Source organism: Ascaphus truei, chromosome 5 (genome assembly GCF_040206685.1).
Source record: "Ascaphus truei isolate aAscTru1 chromosome 5, aAscTru1.hap1, whole genome shotgun sequence".
Taxonomy (NCBI): domain Eukaryota; kingdom Metazoa; phylum Chordata; class Amphibia; order Anura; family Ascaphidae; genus Ascaphus; species Ascaphus truei.
In genome coordinates this window covers 271,415,243-271,441,888 of record NC_134487.1, presented here as the reverse complement: position 1 = coordinate 271,441,888, position 26,646 = coordinate 271,415,243, and the positions used below count along the sequence as shown (strand labels likewise).

Below are 26,646 nucleotides of genomic sequence, written 5' to 3'. Positions count from 1 at the left end.
ATCGCTTTTCTCCTTGCTCCCTCCTCTGTTATTGACCTGATAAACACTGCCCCTCTCCTGTGCTAATCACTTGTTCCCAGGGTAAGAGGAGGAGCGTGCCAGCATTAAGTAGCTGAAGCTCCTACCCACGGTTGTAACGTCTGGACCGTTTGTGTGTGATGTACGGCCAGTTTAAGGGCACAAGGACACATACATGCGGCCTTTTAAATAAATACAGTTACCCACCACCGGGCTTCTTGCTCAAGCACTGTTTAAGGGACCACAGATTTTAAAGGGATCCTGAAGTAAACAGGCTGAATAATGATTCACACCGATCTAAATGCCACTCAGAACGAAGCTCTAAAGAGCAGGGACCCTCAGTGCATTAGTATTGGTTTGTGTCTGTTTGTAGGTCATTCTAGTTAATGTAACTACCGATCACCCACTTTGCCACACTTAATAATATGTTGGCACTTTATAAATAACCGATAATAAGAATATTATGTAGCAGTCTGTGTTAGGCAGCAAAACTGGTGTAATACTGTAAAAAAAAAAAAATCAATTTGCTTTTTATGCATTTTTTTTTTCTCTTTCATAAATCTGGTTATGGTCGGAATCTGTAATGTTATTGTAACAATGTTTCTCTAGCTCTCACCTATTTTTTTTTAATTGAATGGAGCAAAAAAAATAAAAACAGTACAGAATGGGAAGGACAAATACAGATTTGATTACAGGAGTATTATAAAGCAATGTAATTCCTATAAAAAAAAAAAAGAATTGTAGGTGTATATCATTCTGGAAAGTGGAAAAAAAGGGGGAGGGAACCTTGAGATGGTTGAAACGGGAAATGTCAGACAAACCAGTATTTTTGCAAAATCTAACAGTAAAAATAACACTTAATGTAGAGTCAAACAAAGGTCTTTGATGTCAATTCTTCAGGGTCCCCACATACGCTGATATTTAGAACAGAAGTATATTAAATAACAAAACTGGTTAGTTTTGTCAGCAACATAATATATTACATATTCATTCTCTCTCGGTAATTTTACACTTATTCCCTGTGACTCTTCTCCCTGTAACGCTGTTTTCACGACGACTCGTTTTCTCCCTGTAACGCTCTCTGTCTCTTTTCTCTATGTGAAATGATATAGTTATACAGTAGTCCGTAAGCCCTTTCACATTTCTTACCTTCCCTGAGCGCACTCTGTGTATCTATGAAAATACTCATACCGGGCGCACAGATAGAAAATCCCACAGAGGGCAGCAGCGCCTGAAAACAGGAATGAAAATGAAAGTATCATCGTCATCATTTTATTTTAAGTAAAAACATGCCTCCGCTTAGGGAGCACCACAATACTTTACAGTCAGTTTAAGAACAAAAGAGCCAGAAGGAAAAATTTGTATTACACCATGCCTGAGGCAAACAACAATGTGATTAATGGGCCCTCCCACAGAATCCACGTATTGAGTGTTTAAGTGCTTATAATAATAATCGGTGAACCAAGAGAAAATAGTGAAAAGACAAAATAATATACATTACTTTTGTGACTGTGCCTTTAATTTAAATAAAAAGGTGCATTCTGTGAATGTGAATATATGAAAATAAAATATGCAGATAATTAAGTTGTAAACCGCTGCTCAAATGCTCTGGTAGGGGCTGTCTTCACTGGCCCCTAATGCGATGAACTGATTTTCAAAATCCAGGGGGAGCATGGGGGGATATCAACAAGAAAAGCATGGCATCGAAGTGCAGGTGTATTGTAGTAGTTGTAGGTCATATGTATGTCTTGCCTCACAGTGTAGTAGATATAAGATAGGCAGTCCCAAAACTGTGGCTATATTCCTCTTATATAGGGGAGTCAGGACGAAGCTGCCAATTAGCGGAACGCGTTGCACAGGGTGGCATTGAGAATGTAACTTTCTCGGGTGTTGAGCATGTTCGTGACCCCCTTCGGGGGTGGGAGAGTGACCGATTGAACATGCTCAATGAACGAGAAATGTTTTGGATTTATAGCTTAGACACATTGTGCCCTGTGGGCATTAGTGTAGAATGGGAATTGAAACATTTTTTATGATTAATGTGATATAGTTTCAATTTTCATGAACAGAGCCTTTGTTCATTATTTTTCTACAGCCCATTTATAGATTGGTTTCTTTTGGGTCTGCTTCCTTTGGTAGATTTAGGTACAGTATAGGTACCAGATACAGTATGTGCCCATACAATCCATATGTGTTAGAGATGCCTCACATACTATACACTAATATTTGAGAACATCATGTAAGAGTTTATTTATTACATCAAGCTCATATATATGTTTAATAAATGTTTTATCAAGCACAACATATCATTTTAGTACATTAAGAGTTCATCTAATAATTTGACATACATTCTTCTAGTCTCGGATTTCTATGAATGTTATGTGGGTTTTCTCACGCCATCCATATATTAATAAATAGCCTGGCAAAAAAGCACAAACATGCCTCCAATGGTGTAGTATTTCAAATTATATTCTATTATTTAAAAAAAAGTATGTGTGCTTAAGTCAGAAGTCTTAATTAAAATGAATAAACTAAATAAATTAGACTGGCTCTCCAGTCTCCTGCCACTCTTTTTGTCCTCTGATTGATGGCTCCAGCACACTCTCCGCCTTCAAACACGTTGTTCCGCGATTTCCAGCGTCTGGTTGCAGCGATGACGTGGGGGCTGGTGATGTCACTTGTGGGCGTGGTTGCTCAGGACGCCAGTCACAGTCCTATCTCCTACACGTTTCACAAGACTACGGCTTGCTTGCTTGCTCAGGGATGGAATCATCCACAACGGGGAATTCTACAATTAAATACCATCTGCTGCTGCCCGGTTGGTTGAGCAATTGTATTACAAATCATTACATTCCTTAATATACTAAAATATGTTATGTTTTCAATGCATAGGATATATGAATAAGATATGTGAATACTTTCTAAGGGTCTCCAGTTAGTAGGGTTGCCAGGTGGCCTCTCCAAACATACTGGACACAATGGTGAAAGGTGCAATGCGCTCGAGACACAAACACACACACAGCCACCCCTCTCATCTCATCTCTCTCCATGCTGTTTCCTTTACTCCTTGGTCCCAACTCCAGGCTCTTGACACCTCCTCCTGATTGGCTGCATTACCCAGTAGCAGCAATCAGGGTGGAGGAAGCTGCCCAGCCCCCTAGCTACAGTCCTGCTCTCTCCTTGCTCCGGAAATCCTGCGGCCCCACAAGCCGGTCAGGTCACGTGCCCAGAGAATGGAAAAAACAGTCTCCAGGGCACTCCTAAGCCAAACAGGATCCCAACTGGATGAATAATAAACGCTGGTCTCCAAAAATTGAATAAAGCGAAAACAGATTTATTGCAACATAGGTGAACAACTAAAGTACCTCCTACGCGTTTCAACCAACTAGTGTTCTTTCTCAAGGAGTGGCACATACATGTCCCGTATTACCTCTCATTTTTTACTGGACAGATTGTCAAAATACAGGACAGTCCGGTTCAATACCGGACACCTGGCAACCCCAAGGTCTGTTATAATATCATGCATAAATGATAACAAAAAGCTGATGTGCTAGGAGAAACTGGTAATAATAAAAAGATCTATTAAAATGTATCAATACCTGCACTCAGTGCTAGTTAACACAAGTTATTAGAAGGCAATTGGAAGATATAATGTCACACATGTAGTATAATGATAATGGGAAAAGAGATAGATGCAGCAATACTATAAAGAAAAAACCCTTGCAATGCGAGATATTATAACACTAGAAGTGGCATGGTACAGAGAAATGGTATCAAAAATATATAAAGGACACAATAAAAAGAAATGATGTGCTGAGATTGCAGAAAAATAGAGCCATGACAAAAAACGGTGTATATGTAAAATATACAGCCGATTAAAAAGAAAGTATGCGATTAAAATAAAAAGAATAAACCATAAGAACATTGCAAATAACTAAAAACCCGTAAAACAACTCTCAAAGAGAAAAAGAAAAAAAAAAAGTGAAAGTAAAAAAAAAAACATTAAAATATAAAAAGGAGCAAAAATAATACTAATGGTGAGATGTGCATAAAAAAAATATATTAAAAAAAATACACAAAACTAAAATAAAATAGATAGTCAGAGTGATAAAACATCAACCACATAAAAAAATCATTATATTGAAAAATGCTTAAGAAAAAAAACAATTCCTAAAAGGCGGAATAAAATCATAATAAAGGAAATGGATGTAGCGGATGGAAACGCATCCCAAGAGTCCAACTATAATAATGACAAATGTAGGTATCAAAAATGTATAATGTTATTCATTTATTCAATAAAAGCAGCTAGATCTATATTGTCATTAAGACCCTGTGGGAACATGGCTTGGAGTTTATAAATCCAAAAAGTCTCCCTTTGGCATAATTTCTTAAATCCCCTCCTCTGATCTCGGAACTTTTGTATTTATAAACTTCAAACCTGGTACCTGGTCAAGGTGCCCACATTTCCAGGCATTACTGGCTGAATAATGCCCTGAAATCAGCCAATCGGCTTTCAGATATGAATGGTTTATCAGAGTATTAGCCCAGGGGTGCTCAACTCCAATCCTCAAGCCCTCCCCCCCCCCTCCCCCAACAGGTCAGGTTTTCAGGATATCCCAGCTTCAGAACAGGTGGCTCAATCAGCCACTGCTTCAGCACAGGTGGCTCAATCAGAAGCTCAGTCTTTGACTGAGCCTCTGATTGAGCCACCTGTGCTGAAGCTGGGATATCCTGAAAACCTGACCAGTTAGGGGGGCTTTAGGTATTGAGTTGAGCACCCCTGAATTAGCCTATAGTGCCAAAATAGTAACAGCGTAACAAACACAAGCAGACTTAGATTTCCTTACCCTGGTGAAAAAATATTCCAGAAACCCAAAGAACCGAGATAAAAATAGGGAAATATTCTGAGCAGTTCACCCTGGGAACAAAAAGAAAAGAAAAGCATGAAACAGGATAACTGGGCACCTATAGTATTTGACCTTATACACATCTACATTATGACATAAATCTCAGTGGAGCTTATACTAGTATCTTTAATAACTAACTCATGGAGCTTTTTGAGCACTTTCGCTACGTTTTGGCAGATTTGCTATTCAGAAAGCTCAGATGAGTTGCCATACTCGTAAAGGGAGTGCGTTTTCCCCCGAACGGTCTTGCAGCCGCGCAAACACATAGAGCAGGAGCTGACAAACAGCTCCAACTCACATTTTTTTCTAGCATCACGCGGTTCTAGTAGCTCCGAGACAACCAGAGCTCTGAAATAGCGAGCTTATCACAGATCTCCTCTCGCCCCAAGGGTGGCCTGAAGGGATTTGTGAGTAGGACTTTGTTCCTGCATCGGATTGAAGCCGGGAGTCTCCGGAGATGATACACATTAATACCAGCTCCGGAGATCTCCGGCTTCAATCCTATGAGATAAAAATACATTTACAGGCAGCTTCATTACGTCAGCGGCTAACTACTAAGGCAATGAAGGGGTTAAATAAGAGTGCCCCTTCACTCTTGTGATTGTGGGTAGCGCGGGTGGGTGAAGGTGGTATTTGGCCCCTGGTGGGTGTTTAGGCCTTGCGGGAGGGGTTAACCCCTTCATTACTATAGCAGTAGTAACCATATTATATGGGCATGATGTACAACTGTGCCAATCAATGGGTAGAGGGTAGGGATAATTACATAGTAGATGAGGTTGAAGAAAGACATACGTCCATCAAGTTCAACCTATGCTAAATTTAGACAACAGATATAGGATAAAGTATATATACTTACTTATTGATCCAGAGGAAGGCAAACAAAAAACCCCAGTGTTATATCATCCAATGATATCTCATAGGGGGGAAAATAAATTCCTTCTTGACTCCAAGAATGGGCAATCGGATTACTCCCAGGATCAACATCCTTCCTGTGTTTACTTATTTGGTATATCCCTGTATACCTTTCCTTTCTAAAAAGATATCCAACCTTTTTTTTAAACACATCTATTGTATCTGCCATCACAGTCTCCATGGGTAATGAATTCCACATTTCCACAATTCCACATTTTAACTGCCCTTACTGTAAAGAATGCTTTCCTTTGTTCCTTTGAAATCTCCTTTCCTCCAACCTTAAGGGATGGCCCCGAGTCCTTTGTACTGCCTGTGGGGTGAATAGTTCTTTTGAAAGCTTGTACTGTCCCCGAATATATTTATATATATATAGTTATCATATCCCCTCTTAGACACCTCTTTTCTAATGTAAATAAATCTAATTTAGCTAGCCTCTCCTCATAAGTTATATTGTCCATCTGTCACGGGAGACCAGGTACTTACATATTTAAAACCGGGATCATATCACTGAGCAAAGTCAATAAGTAAAATATATTGTAATTTATTCCCTAGAAACAGGCAAACACACATTGAATTACAATAGGCAGAAGAAGATACACTTACTGGGGATCTGGGGTTGACAAACTGACTTTCCTAGTTGAAATAAAGTCTTTAAACAGTCCAGTGCTGAAGTGGGGACTTCGAAAATATTCCAGTTTAAAAAGTGCTGGAGCCTTTTCCCTTGCAATCTCTGCAAGGCGTCTCTGGGTCTGATCCAACCCGTTCTTGCCCTTATGGCAAATTGGACTTCTGGAATAACTTGGGAACACATAGAACCACATAGGAAAACATGGAACACAAAAGAGAGAACAACAACAGAGACTTCTGGGATGGCAACTAGCTGTCTTATATACTTTGGGACTGGCAGTCCCACAGCTTGTCCTCCAACCCGTGACGTGGGTTCATCCTCAACCACTCTAACACTTTGCCAGGTTTGTGAAAGCTGGCATCGATGGCTTCAGAACAGTGAGAGAGCATGTGCACAAACCGCCATCTTGCCCACACTATGCAAACCCTCTGCAGGCTCAGTGCTTCTAAGTCTGGGAAAAGTGACAACTGGCCAGGCTGGCCTGTGTTCATCACAGGATTTGGGACACTTAACTCAGCTATCCTGTGTAGAGGGCTTTCACACCTCTGCCAACGTGTGTGTGACTTTGATCTAGGGACCTAGGCAAAGCCTGGATGGCTCCACACCCTATTAGCCATAAGCTCCCCTCTGAATCTTGCAGGACAAAAGATCCTGCCTGATTTAATGCAGTTTAAACATATTTTAAAACACTGCTGCTTAATAAAATATACTTTTATGCTCTTCTTTATTAAAATGTGCTATGTCTATTTGGTGTGGGAGATAGAGTGAAAACTGTAATTGTGTTTTTTCCCACTCTACATATCTGACACTCAATAAATAAACTTCTTATTTTAATAAAAACCTGCTCAGCCTCATCTTAATAAAACCCTCTCAGTTTTATTTTTGGGCTGGAGTAAACTCTAAACTCCTTATACCCGAGTTTAGGGTGACCTGGGCAAGAACTGGCACCCCCTCTTTACACTGGGGGACACATTAACCCCTTCCTGCCCCATTTACCTTTTCTGGCCTATGCTGAAGCAGGACCTCCTAGTGGATTTTGACTGGAGCACTGCGCTTCAATGTAGCGGGGAATCTAAGCCGAATCCTGGGTACATTTTTGGGGTCTCCAGTAACTTTGGAACCCCGCAAATTAGACGCAATCTGAAAGAAATGTCTCCGTCAAACCTACCCTGAAACTCACAGCCTAGAAATCTCCTTGTCCCAGCACCCCAGGAAAGGCGAAACACAGAAAAAAAAATCTTTATTGTCTCTCAATTTGCACACAGTCACAGTAATGCATGCACAATACACGGGTCCAAGAGCTGACACTCTAGGACCCCCAAAACACAGTTCAGGGGCAACCAAGTGGGATTAACCTCTATTATAAAGCCGGGTTACCCCCTCACCGTCACACCATCCCCTTTATTAATTTGGTGGTTCTTCTCTGCACTCTCTAGTTCCATAATGTCTTTTCTAAGGAGTGGTGCCCAAAATTGTACTCCATATTAAAGGTGTGGTCCTACTAATGCTTTGTAAAGGGGCATAATTATGTTTACTTCCCTTCCATGCAAGATAAGATCTTGTTTGGCTTTGCAGCTACTGCATGACTTTGGGCACTATTGCTAAGCCTGCTGTCTACAAGCACTCCTAAATCCTTCTCCATCAAGGATTCCCCCAAGTTATCCCCATTTAATTTTTAAGTCGCCTGTTTATTCTTGCTTCCCAAATGCATAACCTTACATTTATCTGTATTAAACCTCACCTGCCATTTACCTGTCCAAGTTTCCAGTCTCTCCAAGTCCTCCTGGAGAGAAATTACATACTGCTTTGATTCTACTACCTTAAACAATTTAGTATCATCAGCAAAGATGGAGACTTTGCTCTCTATGCCAATCTCATGGTCATTAATAAACAAGTTAAAAAGCGGGGGTCTCAGTACCGATCCCTGAGGTACTCCACTCATGACCTTAGCCCAACCTGAAAAAGTTCCATTTATGACAACCCTCTGTTGTCTGTCCTTCAACCAGTTTTCAATCCAGGTGCATCTATTTTCACTGAGTCCAATTTTCTTTATTTTTTACACCAATCTCTTGTGTGGAACCGTTTCAAAAGCCTTTGCAAAATCTAAGTAGACAACACCAACTGCATTACCCTGCTCTAAATTCCTACTTACCTCCTCAAATAAACAAATAAGGTTAGTTTGGCATGATCTATCCTTCATAAATCCATGTTGACTATTACTAGTAATTTTGTTTTCCATGAGATATTCCTGAATATTATCCTGTATTAAACCTTCAACTAGTTTCCCCACTATTGAAGTCAGGCTTACAGGTCTGTAATTCCCTGGTTGTGATCTAGCTTCCTTTTTAATATAGGCACATCTGCTTTACACAAATGTTGTGGAACTGAGCCTGTGGAAATGGAGTCCTTAAATATTAATGTAATGGTTTGGCTATTACCGAACTTAACTCCTTGAGAACTCTTGGATGTATGCCATCGGGGCCAGGTGCCTTATTTACTTACATTTTTTTCAAGCCGCCTATGAACTTCTTCCTCAGTTAACCAATTGTTCATTAATGTGGTTAATGCCTCCTGCGGCACTACTATTGAAATGGATTTCTTCCCTGGTAAACACAGAGCATAATAATTTGTTTAATACCTCTGCTTTTTCCTTATATCTAATAATCTGCCTGCCCATCTCACACTGAAAGGGTCCTATATTTTCTTTTATCGTTTTTTTGTTATTAAGGTACTTAAAGAACTTTTTAGGGTTAATCTTACTTTCTATTGCAATCCTTTTTTCATTATCCATTTTTGCTAATTTGATTGCCCTTTTGCAATTTTTGTTACATTTCTTATCATTCTGATACGATGCCTCCGTCCCTTCTGACTTAAAGAATCTAAACACCTGCCTCTTCTTTTCCACTTTCTCCCCTACCTGTTGATTTAGCCACATCGGTTTTGACTTATTTCTTTTATACTTATTACCCAAGGGTATAGTTGCCCTGGGGAGGGTGGTTAGGCCGCCTGGGTGGGTAGAGAGGGAGTGGTGTTAACCCCTTAATTACTATAGCGGTTAGGTCCTTCATTCTACTGGATATAGATCCAATGTGGTCTTTCTCCCTCCTAATAGAGGTAAATGAGAATTATAATCCTAATAGAGGTATATTAGTATTTTATCTGGTAGTGTTAGGACTTGTGAACAGGGTCTGCCTTGTCGGGGCTCGCAAGCTTACAATGCTTTGGCCAAAGGGTTAAACTAAATTACCCCTTTTCAAGAGAATATTTAAGTAATTTACTGTGTATTTTTGTCATGTTGGATGTGGCATTAGGCTTCTCTGTCGTCTGTTATCTACATACAGTCATGTGAAAAAGAAAGTACACCCTCTTTGAATTCCATGGTTTTACATATGAGGATATAACAATTATCTGTTCCTTAGAAGGTCTAAAATTAGGTAAATACAACCTCAGATGAACAACAACACATGACATATTACACTGTCATGATTTATTTAACAAAAATAAAGCCAAAATGGAGAAGCCATGTGTGAAAAACTAAGTGCACCTTATGATTCAATAGCTTGTAGAACCACCTTTAGCAACAATAAATTGAAGTAATCATATTCTTTATGACTTTATCAGTCTCTCACATCGTTGTGGAGGAATTTTGGCTTTTTGTAACTTCTTTACAACGTTGCTTCAGTTCATTGAGGTTTGTGGGTATTTGTTTATGCACAACTCTCTTAAGGTCCAGACACAGCATTTCAATCGGTTGAGGTCTGGACTTTGACTGGGCCATTGCAACACCTTGATTCTTTTCTTTTTCAGCCATTCTGTTGTAGATTTGCAGGTGTGCTTGGGATCAATGTCCTGTTGCATGACCCAATTTCAGCCAAGCTTTAGCTGTCGGACAGATGGCCTCACATTTGACTCTAGAATACTTTGGTATACAGAGGAGTTAATGGTTGACTCAATGACTGCAAGGTTCCCAGGTTCTGTGGCTGCAAAACAAGCCCAAATCATCACCCCTCCACCACCGTGCTTGACAGTTGGTATGAGGTGTTTGTGCTGATATGCTGTGTTTGGTTTTCGCATTATGGTCAAACATATCCACTTTAGTCTCATCTGTCCAAAGGACATTGTTCCAGAAGTCTTGTGGTTTGTTCAGATGCAACTTTGCAAACCTAAGCCGTGCTGCCATGTTCTTTATAGAGAGAAGAGGCTTTCTCCTGGCAACCCTTCCAAACAAACCATAGTTGTTCAGTCTTTTTCTAATTGTACTGTCATGAACCTTAACATTTAACATGCTAACTGAGGCCTGTAGAGTCTGAGATGTAACTCTTGGGTATTTTGCAATTTCTCTGAGCATTGCACGGTCTGACCTTGGGATGAATTTGCTGGGATGTCCACTCCAGGGAAGATTGGCAACTGTCTTGAATGTTTACCACTTTTGAATAATCTTTCTCACTGTAGAATGATGGAGTTTAAATTGTTTGGAAATGGCCTTATAACCATTCCCAGATTTATGGGCATCAACAATTGCCTCTGTAAGATCATTGCTGATGTATTTCCTTCTTGGCATTGTGTTAACACACACCTCAATGCTCCAGACCAGCAAACTGCTAAAATTTCGGCTTTTATAGAGGTGGTCACACTTGCTGATGATCAATTAATCAAGGGCATTTGATTAGGAGCACATGTCTGCTACTTAGCATCTTAATTCCTATGGAAGCAGTAAGGGTGTACTTAGTTTTTCACACATAGCTTCTTTTTTTTGGCTTTATTTTTGTTAAATAAATCATGACAGTGTAATATGCCATGTTTTTCATCTGAGGTTGTATTTACCTAATTGTTAGACCTGCTTAGGAACAGATGATTGTTATTATGTCCTGATATGTAAAACCATGGAATTCAAAGAGGGTGTACTTTCTTTTTCACATGACTGTAGGTGCCAGGATGTCTGCATAGACATTGTACATCTTTCCTCCTTTGAACTTCAGAGGTGATAGAACCTTTTGGTGAGCAGGGAAAGGCTAAGTGCCAGTTCCAGAGAACAGGGGCACCCCACTGGGGCCCATTTGTGACTGCCAGACCTAGTGGGGCCGGCAATGGAATAGCTGGGGAAAGATGCTGCTTGTAGGCGTCTTTCCAATTGGCTAATTCATATTTCCCGCCCACCCGGTTTTTCAAGCTGGCTTGGCATGCCCCCTCTGACATCAGCAGCCAGACGAGCCCCCGTTCTGAATGGCTGGTGGGAAAAATTCCTACTCTCTGATTGGCCGTTAGTCCCTCTTCCATATTAGACATAGGACACAGAGGTCTATGTAAGGGACTGCCCAATTAGAGCTCTCTGTCTCTCTGACTTACAGGCAATCTTGGGACTTGCTCCAGTGAAGCTCCGGCAGGCTTTCCCAGGTGTTTTGCTCGCAATAGCAAAGCACTAGACATTGAGGTGCCAGGGAAGCCTAGCCTAGCTGAGGACAAGTTCTGAGGAACAATGTTACTTGCTCCAGACGGAGTCCAGTGACGTTGAGCCTTTGCTGAAGCAGGCACCTTGCACATATTTGAGGCTAGTTTTCACCCCCAGTAAGTGTGTATTCTGTCTGTATTTTGTATTTCATTTGTGTGTACGTGGGTTTACACGAATAAACCTCATTTTATTCCACAATCTTGTTTTGCCTAATGAATGATCCCAGTAAGGTGTAAATGTGTTAAAAGTCCTGGTCTCCCGTGACACATACCTAAACGCCTCCTACATTCTACCCAAGACATCCGCCTTTTCTCCTACCTTATTACATCCTCTCACTCCTGTCTGCAAGACTTATCCCGTGCTGCCCCATCACTCTGGAATTCCCTACTAAGTACAATATCACCAGACTCTCTCTCAGCTTTCGATATTTTAAAAGTCAACTTTTCAAGGAAGCCTATCTGGCATACCCCTAACATTCAACTCCTTCCATTCCCATTGGGAGCAGTTGTGCGGCTAGACCAGGGATCTTCAACCTTGCAAGGAAGAAGAGCCATTTTATAAAAAATGTCTTTGTCTAGAATATTCCAAGAGCTGCAACACATGCATGACTATTACACCCCCACAAACACATGCATATACTGCACACACACTAATAAGTATATACGGTATAAGCATTAACATACGACAAACTAAATCAGAATTAGGGAAAGGAAAAAATGTGGGGGAATAAAATGCATCTCACAATAATTTGTTTTTTTCATTGTTTTTTTTTACCCTTTCCTCCCCCCACAAATATATGCATGCACAACCCTCCCAAATACACACACACACACTACTCCCCCCCATACACACACTCAACCCCTCCTAAATACACACACACACTACTCCCCCCCCCCATACACACACTCAACCCCTCCTAAATACACACATACACACATACACACACACACACACACACACACACACACACACACACACACACACACACACACACACACACACACACACACACACACACACACACACACTGGAGTCAAGTACAAGATGTCCCCATGTTATTTAGGACACGTTCATGCTGCATTAACGTACCAAACACATTTAAGGCACATTAATTAAGTTTCTAATGTTACTGATGTCAATTTCAAATGATATATATATATATATATATATATATATATATATATTATATATATATATATATATATATATATATATATATATATATATATATATATAGAAAAGTTACATTCACATAATGCAAAATTGGCAAAGGTAAAATGAACAGTTCATTACTAATCTACAGAAAATCTCGAGGCTGCAATATTGGGGCAATCATTTTACAGTACTGTATACCAGTACTGTCCCAGAAGGAAGACAAAAGCATTGTTCTAAATGTACTGTAAGTTTTGTCTTTGATGGCAAACCTGATGCCAAAGAAGCATCTGATTTATCAGAGCTTTGATAGATCCCCTCGACTACATCCTCTGATCCTTTATAACATTATGACAAACAGAGTGACAAAAACTTTCATCAAGTGCATGGCTGCAGCATTCAGGTGAGAGGAAGATGCACTATCGGAGTTAACCCCTTCACTGCCAGGAAGTCAATCACGAAGGGGTTAATTAATACACATTGATATGTTAGTCATAAGCACTCCTTTAGGAAATGTAATTTCATAATGTATTCAATAATCTCATGACAACCTTGAAATGTTCTATACCACCTGAGGAGCCTTGTATTGCAACAAAGGTAATAGACATAGCATTTTAAACTTAACTTGCCATCCATAAAGTCACAGTTTCTCAATATTTGAAGCCAATTATATTTTTAAGTAATCAAAATCTAAAATTAAAGGCTACAAACCACGTCGATGAACATTATGATGGCGTCACCCACAGAGGAGTTTGATCAATGTGTTATCCATCTTGATAGCACTTCAATTCAGGACTCTCTTTGATATAAGTGTAGCCGGGTCCCCCGCTCTCCCGTTCCACCCCCCGCCCCCTTACCCTTGTTACAGTGGGAGTGTTGCTGGTGTGGCGACGGACTCGCCAGCGGCTCCCTCAGCAGGGCGCCGCCATGTTGGGTTGCGCGCGCACTCGCAGGGCTCGTGCATGCGCAGTGCGATATGCAGCGGCCACTACTGGGTTCGCGCCAGCACAGAGTACACAGCGGCGGCCATTAGAGAGAGCGCACGAGGCTGCCAATGATAGAGGCTGCAGACAGGACTACAAGCCCCATGATGCTCAGGGGCAGATACACCACCTGACACCAGGGAACCAATAGGATGGCTGGATTGCTACTGAACGGAGGAAAGAGTACTGCATGCTGGGACAGGAAACAGAGTCAAGACTTAGACCCTGAAGGTGCAGGTAGTGTCCACAGAGCTGTGCTCCAGGGACTAGGCCAGAGGTAACCCCCCAGGGCCCAGTTAGTTCCCTGAGCCACTGTAAAAGTGTTCTAGGTGCATGATATAGGGAAAAGGCCTTAAGATAGGGACTCTTTCCATTATAGCAATAGAGAGAGAGATATGCTGCAGGACATTGCCTGAATGTCAGTGCAGCTTGAGAGCTGAAAGGAGATCTGGACTCAATAGTAGAGACTGTTCCCAAAGGATCATCCACGCAAGGAGCAGCGTGCCACACAGCAAGACCACATTGCAGAGCCGCTGATTATCCTGGTCAGGACTATGACCAGGGAGGTATTATAAGTACACCACCGGGCCCCAACACAGGGAAGCGCTACCATTCCATTCGCACTATTGTTTGTGAACACTCGGGGTTAAGTGCCCAGGCACATTGCTACTGAAAGGACAAAGGCTGATGCAATGATTGACATGTGGGGTGATGCCATGATTAACATGAGGAATGATGCAATGAGGTCTATGTAGAGAAGTTATATGCATATGCTTAGTAAATACTGTTCTTATCATACTGTGTGTGTATTTACTGTGTATGTTGGTTCTGATAAGGGAACACTCCCACCACGTTGGGATCCCTCATCGGTGGAGGCGCTGCACCGTGTATAAGTATACCCCTGGCTACCAGTGGCGGAGGTTCAGGCCTCCTGTTAGCCACCCAGGTGACAGCAGCACGTGTAGTTGTAGTACCCCGGGCGTACAAGGGCTACATAAGACTCCCTGGGGCCGCTCCCCAGTTGCTGCCTCTGTCACTGTCTGTCCTGTTGGTGGCTGCAGGGGCGGCCGGCGCTCTTCGGGCCACTTGTTGCCACCCGGCATCTCCCCATTTGCTTGCCTGCTTCTCTCCTGCACTGTCCCACTCCAGACTCTGTGACATCGGCGCACGCCAGAAGTTGCGACACGCACTTTCGGCGTGCACTGGCATGAGAGGCCCGGCGTGGGACAGTGTAGGAGGCAGGCCAGCAGCTGAGGAGATGCCGGGCGGAAGCAAGAGGCCCGACCAGCTCACTCCGCCCTGCCTGTCTTTTTCCACACTCTCGTTGCCATGACGTTCCAGCTCCTCAGGGTCCAATGGGCTTATTCCTTTCTTCTGCTCTCAACCATTGACCGGAAAGTATGTCCATCAATACACGACACTGTGGTATGCACCGGGGACAGCGTGTATACATAAATGTATACTAAGGTTTGTTACATATGTGAAAAGGGTTAATACATCTAGTTATCCTGCTGACTCATTTACCTCCCCGCCCTCAAAGTGAACAATAACTCCCCAAAAACCGTCACCCTACACCTCAATACGCTTCCACTACCAAGAAAAAAAGGTACTAGGTTCAATTAGAGCCCAAAGACAGTACTTTTTAAATTTTAGATGTAATATACGAAAAGTGGTACAGTGCTTAGTTACAGAAAAAGACCGTTACAAGACATTCAATGTAATAGTGCAGACAGTTTCAGAAAATAATGGGGTAAAATCAGAAAAACCTACATACGTTACCACATACTAAATTACTTCAGAGATGGCTTGAAGTTGAAATATGACAATCCACATGTTATTTGTCGTAACACACCTCTATGTTGAATTCTAGTTTTATATCCCAAATACATGGTTTTTATCCAAAAACTTTGCAATGGGACCAGACTAATCTGACCCTCTTGGGCGTGTCCTATTGTCCCACTCATCCATCTCTACTGGCATCTCTACTGGCTTGGGAGATGAAATTAATCTGAAAGTATGAAATACCCCATAACTTTCTCCCCGTAACCCCCAGAATAATGCTACCTGCGTTAATGTGCTCACATGATTCTCCCGAAGGTGTAGATGCCCCTTTTTCCAACACAATTTCTACTTTTGTATAAGTAAACAGGTATCTGAAATATGCACACATACCCTTGGCATGTTTGATATTAATTTATACAGCTAAACTCGCTCGTCACAAATCTATATTTCTCATCCTTGTGATTTGCTATCAGATTTTTATTTAGCTTACATTTTGTAAATCTGTGGGGAAGTGAATGGTGTGAGGATTCGCCGACACCAACATAGATGCTTCCTGACTTCACCGGGTGCACCAAGATGGCAACCTATACAGGAAGTCAGCCTCGGATTAGAATGGCAATTGGTTGCACCTGGCCTTGCCCTTTATAAGGCCTTCATTTAAAAAAAAAAAAATTGAAGGACAAAGTGCAACCAATTGATATTAATATTCCAATCCGAGGTTGACTTCCTGTATAGGTAGTCATCTTGGTGCACCTGGTGAAGTCAGGACACATCCATGTTGGTGTCAACGAATCCTCCCAAATAGTTTCTGGCTAAGGGGAGTCCATAACGTTTTATGATCAGCTTTTGAGGCTACGTCGTCATGCCTAGTCACGCTCTGGCTCATCTGTATACTGTTTGCTAGTCAACTCACTGTAAACATGGTTGTTTGTTCAGGTGTTTTGTTACCCTCCCAACAAACCAAGACCACGTCATTTTTAGATAACCTCCCTAGCAATACAGAAAAATAAGCATGAGCCCTTTTGTTGCTGTATTTGTTAATACAGCTGCACAGTAAAAGGCATTAACGTGACACTTCCCCATTCAGAGGCCCCTAAGAAATCCCACTGGTCAAATATGTGGTATTGCACCTTTAAATGGTCATGAGTGCATTTCTCCCTGGGTTACTGTTCCACGCTGAAGTGAGATGGATGTAATTTAGTATAACCTACTGTAGGTGCTGCCTGCATGTTATCCCAAACTGGGAAGGAGCATAGAATGAGTATACTCCCTTAATTTCTTTCTGTCTGTGTGCCATTGTCACACCCTGAAACGGATGACTTTTTCCTGTTTATGTAGATGTGCAGAACACAGATGAGGAGTCAACAGGTCATTGCCGTCTCGTGTTGCTAAGCTGTGCTTTACAGACTTGTTTTTAACAATAGAGACCAATTGTTTAATACCGATACTAGTAGGGGTGTTATTTCCTGTTATATATTTTGGTATTTCCCCTTCATAGACCACATGTGATTAAAGAGAATAAGAAAGACCATAATAAAGAGATAGATTTGACCATGAATCCCTAATTAAATATGTCAGCTGTCTGAAAAGTACACTGAGTATCTAAGAGAGAGGTGTGTGCTAATTCCTGCATACGTTAGAGAAAGGATGCGCAAACTGGGGGCCACAGGATTTTTTTTGGGGGGGGCGCAGGGCTTACAGAGGCCCACGCTCTTCCCCAAAGCCTTTAAATTAAATGCCCGGGGACCGCGCGAGGCCTCTGTAACCGTCTCTTACCTTGATTCAGACGACGCTTCGCCATCACAACGTGGTGTCAAATGATGCCGTGGGGTCACATGACGTGACGTCATTTGACACCGCGTCACCATGGTAACGCAGCATCAAATGATGCCGCGGGGTCACTACACGTCATTTCACATGACCCCGCAACGTTATTTGATGCTCTGTAGAAGGTAAGGGGGGAGCCGAGTACCGGAGGAGAGCAGGCAGGGAGGCGCAGGCCAAAATGTTTGCGCACCCCTATGTTAGAGGCAGCAGGAATGGACTGGAGGAACATTTCAAATTTGGTCAGTCGGGGTCAGCTACTCTGCTGACCCTTACCCTAGGACCTAGGGTACCACCAACTAACATGTTTATAAGAACCTTCCAGGAGTTGCGTTATATACATATTTGTAGCTGTTTGTGTCAGAAACCAGCGCAATAAAAAACCCCTCCTCTCTCCTAAATATTTCAGGAACTAGGGGCTGTCCCTGGAGGTGGAGGAATCACAAATCAGCTCCAGGAAGTCCCCGGATCAGGTAATATTATTGGAATTAAGGGTCTCCTTTTCCCCAATGTTGTCATTTACCTGTTTCACTTATCTGCCTTGTTTGTGTTGTATTTACCTCGCATTGTAATTTGGTAAAGTGCTGCGTACATTGTTGGCACTATATAAATAAAACTGTACATACACAAACCTTCCTAAAGTATTTTCTCACACTATATATTTAAACAGTTGTAGCCCTGTTTCCCCCTGGGTACAGTGTAACTACCAATGCTGTGTAACCTGTTGGCTCGCAGGGCCTGAGCCTCTGCCACGGAGAGCCTGGGGCAATGTAAATATATATATATATGTAGATAAAAAAGAAAAGAAGCGCCCGATCCTTGTGTAAAATCAGATAAGAATTTTAATATATCACGGACAAGACAAATGCACACTTACAATTTGTCTGATAAAATCAGGCATGTTATGGGACCAGCCCATGCACCAACTGAAGACTCCACGATCGCCTCTGTGTAATCTGAAGTCCTTTGGAGTGCTGGATCTTATGTCTGTATCAGCCTTTGTTCCAGAGAGTTGTCCCAGAGAGTAAGGGAATCAGTAGTTTCCTTTGCGGCTGCTTAGTTGTAGCGTGCGGCCGCCATTCACCTCTCTCGTGGAGCACTGGGACCCGGATGGGACTTCACACACGTCTCTGCGTCTCTGCGTCTTCACGTTGGTAGCTGGGAACTGCTCGACCACCGTAGGTTCACTGCCACATATCCCTACGCGTTTCTTCCATCCTTGCGGATTTCATCAGGGGATGGATACCACACTGAACCATGGGAATTTATTTACACTTATCACTTGTTCATTTACAATCAATATTAATATTGCACAGTACACACAATTTCTATATTTAGTCAAATACTATCAACCTTTTTTCACAACAAACTCTGGATTGCTGCTTCTTAGTTCATCAATCTTCATTTGTAGCGTGGACTCTTTCCATCATCATCTCCAATCTCCCATACAAATAGGGAGACTGTTCTGAGTATTTACACATCATATAAATCTCTTGTCACTTTAGTATTTCCATTTAGGAGTCCAGTGGGGACCGCAAGTGGGAACAGTGGTATCCCAATCTCCAATCATATAATCAATCTCAGTGGGGTTAATACAACTATAAATAATAAATGAATATATATAAAAATATAAAGTTAATTATATATGTGAAACTTATCATTCTATGTCTATCATTTGATTTAACAAATATAAAATCACTCATGCGAACTTAACATTACAGCATTAACACGATGTCAGTTCATCTCTTCCTTTGCAATACACATGGAGAGTTTTAACTTCCATCCACTCTCCGAAACAAGCTTAAATCAACATTCTAGTAATGTTCTTACTACATGGTTTATCTTTAATAGTATAAGTTCTAATTAGTAATTATTTGGGTTATTATGATTCAACAAAATAATTTATACTAGGTTGTCCTCTTAAAGCACTCAATGTTTTTATAAAAGAAAAATAATTTTCTCGTCAACAGGGGCTATTATATAACATGAGTTTTATTATTATTATTATTTGTATACATATGGTTAATCTACTAATATTATGTTCCGTTTTATTTGTTACTAAATTGATTAGGTGAAAAAGGTTATATTATTTAATTTTTAAATATTAGCTTTTGTTGTTAGATATTATTATTATATTATTTGTTTTCAGTATTCAGATATTTATGTTCCAATATATTATATATTAGTCCAATGTATTTGCTATTTGTTTTAAAGATGTTAACATGCTAATTGAGTATTATTACTTTTTAGTTAATTCATTTGTAGATGAACATCGTTGCACCAGGTTTAAATTAATTTAAATAAGCTCAAACATTGCCCATTGAACTGAATACAGCTGTGTAAAAACGTTAGACATTGGTCGAAAGGACTATTTAACACCAGACAGTTCAGTGTGGTATCCATCCCCTGATGAAATCCGCAAGGACGGAAGAAACGCGTAGGGATATGTGGCAGTGAACCTACGGTGGTCGAGCAGTTCCCAGCTACCAACGTGAAGACGCAGAGACGCAGAGACGTGTGTGAAGTCCCATCCGGGTCCCAGTGCTCCACGAGAGAGGTGAATGGCGGCCGCACGCTACAACTAAGCAGCCGCAAAGGAAACTACTGATTCCCTTACTCTCTGGGACAACTCTCTGGAACAAAGGCTGATACAGACATAAGATCCAGCACTCCAAAGGACTTCAGATTACACAGAGGCGATCGTGGAGTCTTCAGTTGGTGCATGGGCTGGTCCCATAACATGCCTGATTTTATCAGACAAATTGTAAGTGTGCATTTGTCTTGTCCGTGATATATTAAAATTCTTATCTGATTTTACACAAGGATCGGGCGCTTCTTTTCTTTTTTATCTAAATAGGTGCTGTGGGAGTTCGGTGAACCCAAGAAGAAGCAGCCTGTACTTCTGTGAATCATTATCCTGGACAATCTGAGGACTTAAGTATTTTTTGTGAACATTTACAATTGTTTTACCATTTTTTCAATCTTTTGGTTTTTGAATATTAATATATTTGGTCCATTAATTGTTATGATTTGAAATCAATTCACAATTTAGGTTAGGTTGGACCCTGCATATTTTTAGTCATTTATATCTATTGCACAGATATTCTTTTGTCCTTTATTTTTGATACAATTTGAATTAATTTTTGTTCACAATTTTTTTATTTTTATTTTTGATTTTTATGCACACTTTTTCTTTTCTTTTTAACACATTCATTTTTTGGGCATATATACGGCCCCTGCCACTTTTTATATTTTTATATTGTTATTGATCTGTTTGAACTTAAATTATCAACCTGGTGCAAACACCTACCACATATATCAGCGTTGCAGCAGTTTTGGTGTGTTTGGTAAGGGGCGCTGTCTATAATTCTTTCACTTTAATATCCATCCCAAACAGATAGCAGCCCCTCCCCGATTACACTCATCCTGCAATTTGCAAGTTCTGATATATCTGGAAGGATGATGAAAACTAGCAAGGAACGTCTCATTAGGAGACAGCAATATGCTGAATCAGCAGAGATTGATATGACTGAACATAATGAGGATAACATTGATTTAAAAACCAACTTTTTTAAGCTTGAAAGGTTGGCAAAGGAAGAGATGAAACATTGGCTTGATCTCCTATCATTACAGAATTATCTGGATGCCAAAATAGTCCCTAGGGGATTAAGGTTTACAAAGAAACCAACATTTGATACAAATATTGAGTTTAAAACTAAATGGAACGATGCAATGGAATCTTGTTCTTTCACCCTAATTAAATTACTAATCAATTATAGGGAGGAGAAATTAAACGAAATTGCAAAAGAAATAGAGGAAACTCAGCATATCATGATCCCTTATGTGGAGAGTGAAGAATTCCAAGAACTCGATAAACTAGTTGACTCTAGGGTACTCAAATATGAAAAAGACATTAGTGAACGTAAGAGTAACAAATATGTTAGAGACCAAACGGATTATGCTACAGACAAAATTAGAGACTGGAGAAGATATGATAGGAGAGATAGATCTAAACACTATACCCCAAATAGATATTATAAAAAGAACACAAATGATAGACATAGGGATAGTAGTAAGGATCACTCAAACACCCCTTCAACAGTGAATGGAAAGGGATCCAACCCCCAAAAAAGTGACAATAAACCAGCAAAAACACATTTTTCCTGCCCTACAGAGAATAGATTTGATGCATTACAGGATAAGGGAGAACCATGTGAGGAGAATCTGGTAGCCACTAAAAGTAGTGGAGCTATACCGAAAAATCCCAATAAAGAGAGTAAAAATGGAATGGATGCCACTGTTCCCACTGTTAAATCTCACACTGCCTCTTTTTTAGAATTGGTGACACAAGAAGAGAATCGAGAAAGGGGGAAATCTTACCCTCTGTGGGATCGGAAACCGACCTATCATTCAAACACCCCACAACGAAGAAAAAGAAGTTGCGAGGAACCAGGGGAGGGAGGCGCGAGCAAAGAAAGAAGGAAGGTGAGCTAAGGACCAGCAATCCAGAGACACACGGTATTTTTAATTTATCCACCTTTATACTGTCTAGCAACCATGTTTCACTTCTGACCAGGGGCCTCTCTTTTGCACCAAGTAGTCTGCCAAACAGATTTGATCTGTTTGTGGACTTAAACAAATATATTAGAAAAATCACCTTAATGAGACATTTCACTATACAAAATAAGGAACAACAATGTATATTTAATACGCAAGAAGTGGCTTGTATTGAAGCAATGACAACATTGCTGATGGAAAACAGTCAAACTGAAAAATCAATAAATCTGTTAGATCACAGTCAATTATCCATGTATGAGATGGATAGTTCCATTTCATCAAATAAGAATCTTTTTCCAAATACATTGGAAACAGGACCATCATTAAACTCAATGATTGAATCAAGCATTACCAAACAAATTGACATTCAGAAGTTAAAAGAAAATAAAATAGTCCATTCACCTTTTTCTGCCAAATCCACGTACTTTCCTTACCATTCAAAAGGATCATTTGTAGAAACATTCTACACAATGGTACTTAAAGATTTTGAGTCAATGTGTCTAAATACTACCTCGATACGAAATAGAAATCTATCAAAAGAGGAGAATACTGCATTAAAAGAGCTTAGCAATATGAAAGATCTTGTAATAAGACAAGCAGACAAAGGAGGAGGAATAGTCCTACAAGACAGAACGGACTACTTGTCAGAAGCTCTCAGGCTGTTAAACGATAAAATATCCTATATAGTTTTGATGGAGGACCCTATGGAGGAGTTCCAGAAACAGTACAAGGATTTCCTCAATAGAGCCCTCACTTTGGAAATCATAACAAAAGCTGAGTTTAATTTTCTATTTATACGTTATCCCAGAACACCCATTTTTTACCATATTCCTAAGTTACACAAACACATTTCGAATCCACCAGGTAGACCCATTGTTTCGGGGGTGGAGTCGATGACGTCCAGCGTGTCCCAATATGTGGACTATTTTTTACAACCATTAGTGAGCAGATTGAGGTCCCATTTGAGGGACACGCTGCACGTCCTCGACTCCATCTCTGAAATAAGGTGGAAACCAACATACATCTGGGCCACGTGCGATGTTACATCGCTATACACATGCATTAAACACAACAAAGGTCTTGAAGCAGTTGAGCATTTTCTTAATTTGGATAGCAATTTAGGCAACACACAGTCCACATTTATTTTACAGGCAATTTCATTCATATTAGAGCACAACTATTTTCTTTTTGAAGACACATATTATTTGCAGATCTGTGGGACGGCCATGGGCACGAGATTTGCCCCCAGCTATGCTAACCTCTACATGGGTTTGTGGGAGGAGCTCAACGTGTGGGGTGATGCGGATCTGGGGGTGGGTCTCGTGTACTATGGCCGTTACATAGATGATTTAATCTTTATTTGGGACGGTGAATTGGAACATTTAGAACAAAAATTATCATCATTCAATCAAAATGACATGGATCTAAAATTCACATTTAACACAAATAAAACTAGTATAGTGTTTTTGGATCTTGTATTGGAGGCCAGTCCAGGTGGTGACATCATTACAAAAACTCACTTCAAAACAGTTGCAACAAATAGCTATTTACATAATGATAGCAATCATTATAAAAGATGGCTTGCCAACATCCCCAGGGGCCAGTTTCTCAGAATTAGGAGGAATTGTTCATTACATTCTGACTATCTGGCCCAGGGGGAACTACTGGTAAAAAGGTTTTTAGCCAAGGGGTACAATAGACATACCATACTGGAGACATTCCGACAAGTGAGTCTGTTAGACCGTCATACCTTACTTAACAAACCTAATAGGAAAGAACAGAAAACGGCTGAGTCTAAAGATAGACTCAAGTCACCATTATTCATTACGACTTATAACAATTCAGCAAGGGGTATCACAACAATTCTCAACAAACATTGGAAAATATTATTAAATGACCCTATAATTGGGAACAATTTACCAACACATATTCCAATTATATATAAAAAAGCCAGGAATCTAAAGACCATGTTGGCTCCAAGTCGCCTGAAACAAACTATCGATTCCCCCATTATTGGACCAATAACAAAAGGAAATTTCACTTGTGGTAGAAGTAGATGCTTAACCTGTAAATACATGTGTGAAACTGACCAAATCAAGTCTCATCATAATAAATCTGTACATAAAATCAAAAGTTATATGGACTGTCTATCTTCCTTTGTTATATATGTAATCACATGTTTATGTGGATACCAATACGTGGGGAGAACCACACGAACTCTAAGCACAAGATTCCTGGAACACAGACGAAACATCATACACGGGATTACAACTCATAACTTGTCTAGGCATTTTCTGGACAAACATAATAAGGATCCATCTTCTTTAAGAGTCTTGTGTTTGGAACATGTTCCCCTAACTGTATTAAGTGGTGACAGAGTCAAGAAACTGAATCTAAGGGAGACCTACTGGATATATATGTTAGAAACATTGAGTCCAGTAGGTCTCAATGACTGTATCGATATTAGCACTATTGTATAATGCATCTCGTGTATCCACTATTGGGATCTCGGAGGTCTGGGTTGAGCATGTTTATCGTGCTCCCTTTGGGGTCCCGGTTAGTGGAGGCAATGAGAGACCCCTGGTCTGAACTGTATTAATCACAATCACACAAACACTATACATTCATTATAAAATGTTACTAAAAGTTTTTACACTTTATTAATATATAGAATATTTAACACAGAATCAAAACATATTTTAGGTTTGCACTATATCACTTAACACATACATATTCAAAATGATGTTTATAAATAAATAAATAAATTAGAACCATGGGAATTTATTTACACTTATCACTTGTTCATTTACAATCAATATTAATATTGCACAGTACACACAATTTCTATATTTAGTCAAATACTATCAACCTTTTTTCACAACAAACTCTGGATTGCTGCTTCTTAGTTCATCAATCTTCATTTGTAGCGTGGACTCTTTCCATCATCATCTCCAATCTCCCATACAAATAGGGAGACTGTTCTGAGTATTTACACATCATATAAATCTCTTGTCACTTTAGTATTTCCATTTAGGAGTCCAGTGGGGACCGCAAGTGGGAACAGTGGTATCCCAATCTCCAATCATATAATCAATCTCAGTGGGGTTAATACAACTATAAATAATAAATGAATATATATAAAAATATAAAGTTAATTATATATGTGAAACTTATCATTCTATGTCTATCATTTGATTTAACAAATATAAAATCACTCATGCGAACTTAACATTACAGCATTAACACGATGTCAGTTCATCTCTTCCTTTGCAATACACATGGAGAGTTTTAACTTCCATCCACTCTCCGAAACAAGCTTAAATCAACATTCTAGTAATGTTCTTACTACATGGTTTATCTTTAATAGTATAAGTTCCAATTAGTAATTATTTGGGTTATTATGATTCAACAAAATAATTTATACTAGGTTGTCCTCTTAAAGCACTCAATGTTTTTATAAAGGAAAAATAATTTTCTCGTCAACAGGGGCTATTATATAACATGAGTTTTATTATTATTATTATTTGTATACATATGGTTAATCTACTAATATTATGTTCCGTTTTATTTGTTACTAAATTGATTAGGTGAAAAAGGTTATATTATTTAATTTTTAAATATTAGCTTTTGTTGTTAGATATTATTATTATATAATTTGTTTTCAGTATTCAGATATTTATGTTCCAATATATTATATATTAGTCCAATGTATTTGCTATTTGTTTTAAAGATGTTAACATGCTAATTGAGTATTATTACTTTTTAGTTAATTCATTTGTAGATGAACATCGTTGCACCAGGTTTAAATTAATTTAAATAAGCTCAAACATTGCCCATTGAACTGAATACAGCTGTGTAAAAACGTTAGACATTGGTCGAAAGGACTATTTAACACCAGACAGTTCAGTGTGGTATCCATCCCCTGATGAAATCCGCAAGGACGGAAGAAACGCGTAGGGATATGTGGCAGTGAACCTACGGTGGTCGAGCAGTTCCCAGCTACCAACGTGAAGACGCAGAGACGCAGAGACGCAGAGACGTGTGTGAAGTCCCATCCGGGTCCCAGTGCTCCACGAGAGAGGTGAATGGCGGCCGCACGCTACAACTAAGCAGCCGCAAAGGAAACTACTGATTCCCTTACTCTCTGGGACAACTCTCTGGAACAAAGGCTGATACAGACATAAGATCCAGCACTCTAAAGGACTTCAGATTACACAGAGGCGATCGTGGAGTCTTCAGTTGGTGCATGGGCTGGTCCCATAACATGCCTGATTTTATCAGACAAATTGTAAGTGTGCATTTGTCTTGTCCGTGATATATTAAAATTCTTATCTGATTTTACACAAGGATCGGGCGCTTCTTTTCTTTTTTATCTAAATAGGTGCTGTGGGAGTTCGGTGAACCCAAGAAGAAGCAGCCTGTACTTCTGTGAAT

At 40.1% G+C, this 26,646-nt stretch overlaps 1 protein-coding gene across 1 annotated transcript in view; it reads right to left on the bottom strand.

Annotated features, from left to right (window-relative positions):
• The window catches only part of LTC4S (leukotriene C4 synthase), a 56,506-nt gene that overhangs the window by 2,903 nt on the left and 26,957 nt on the right, over positions 1-26,646 (bottom strand). Inside the window, exons 3-4 of the mRNA XM_075602043.1 lie at positions 4,866-4,936; positions 1,168-1,249 (exon numbers count right to left, since the gene is read on the bottom strand). Coding sequence (XP_075458158.1) covers positions 1,168-1,249; positions 4,866-4,936 — 153 coding nt within the window. The remainder of the gene's footprint in view (positions 1-1,167; positions 1,250-4,865; positions 4,937-26,646) is intronic.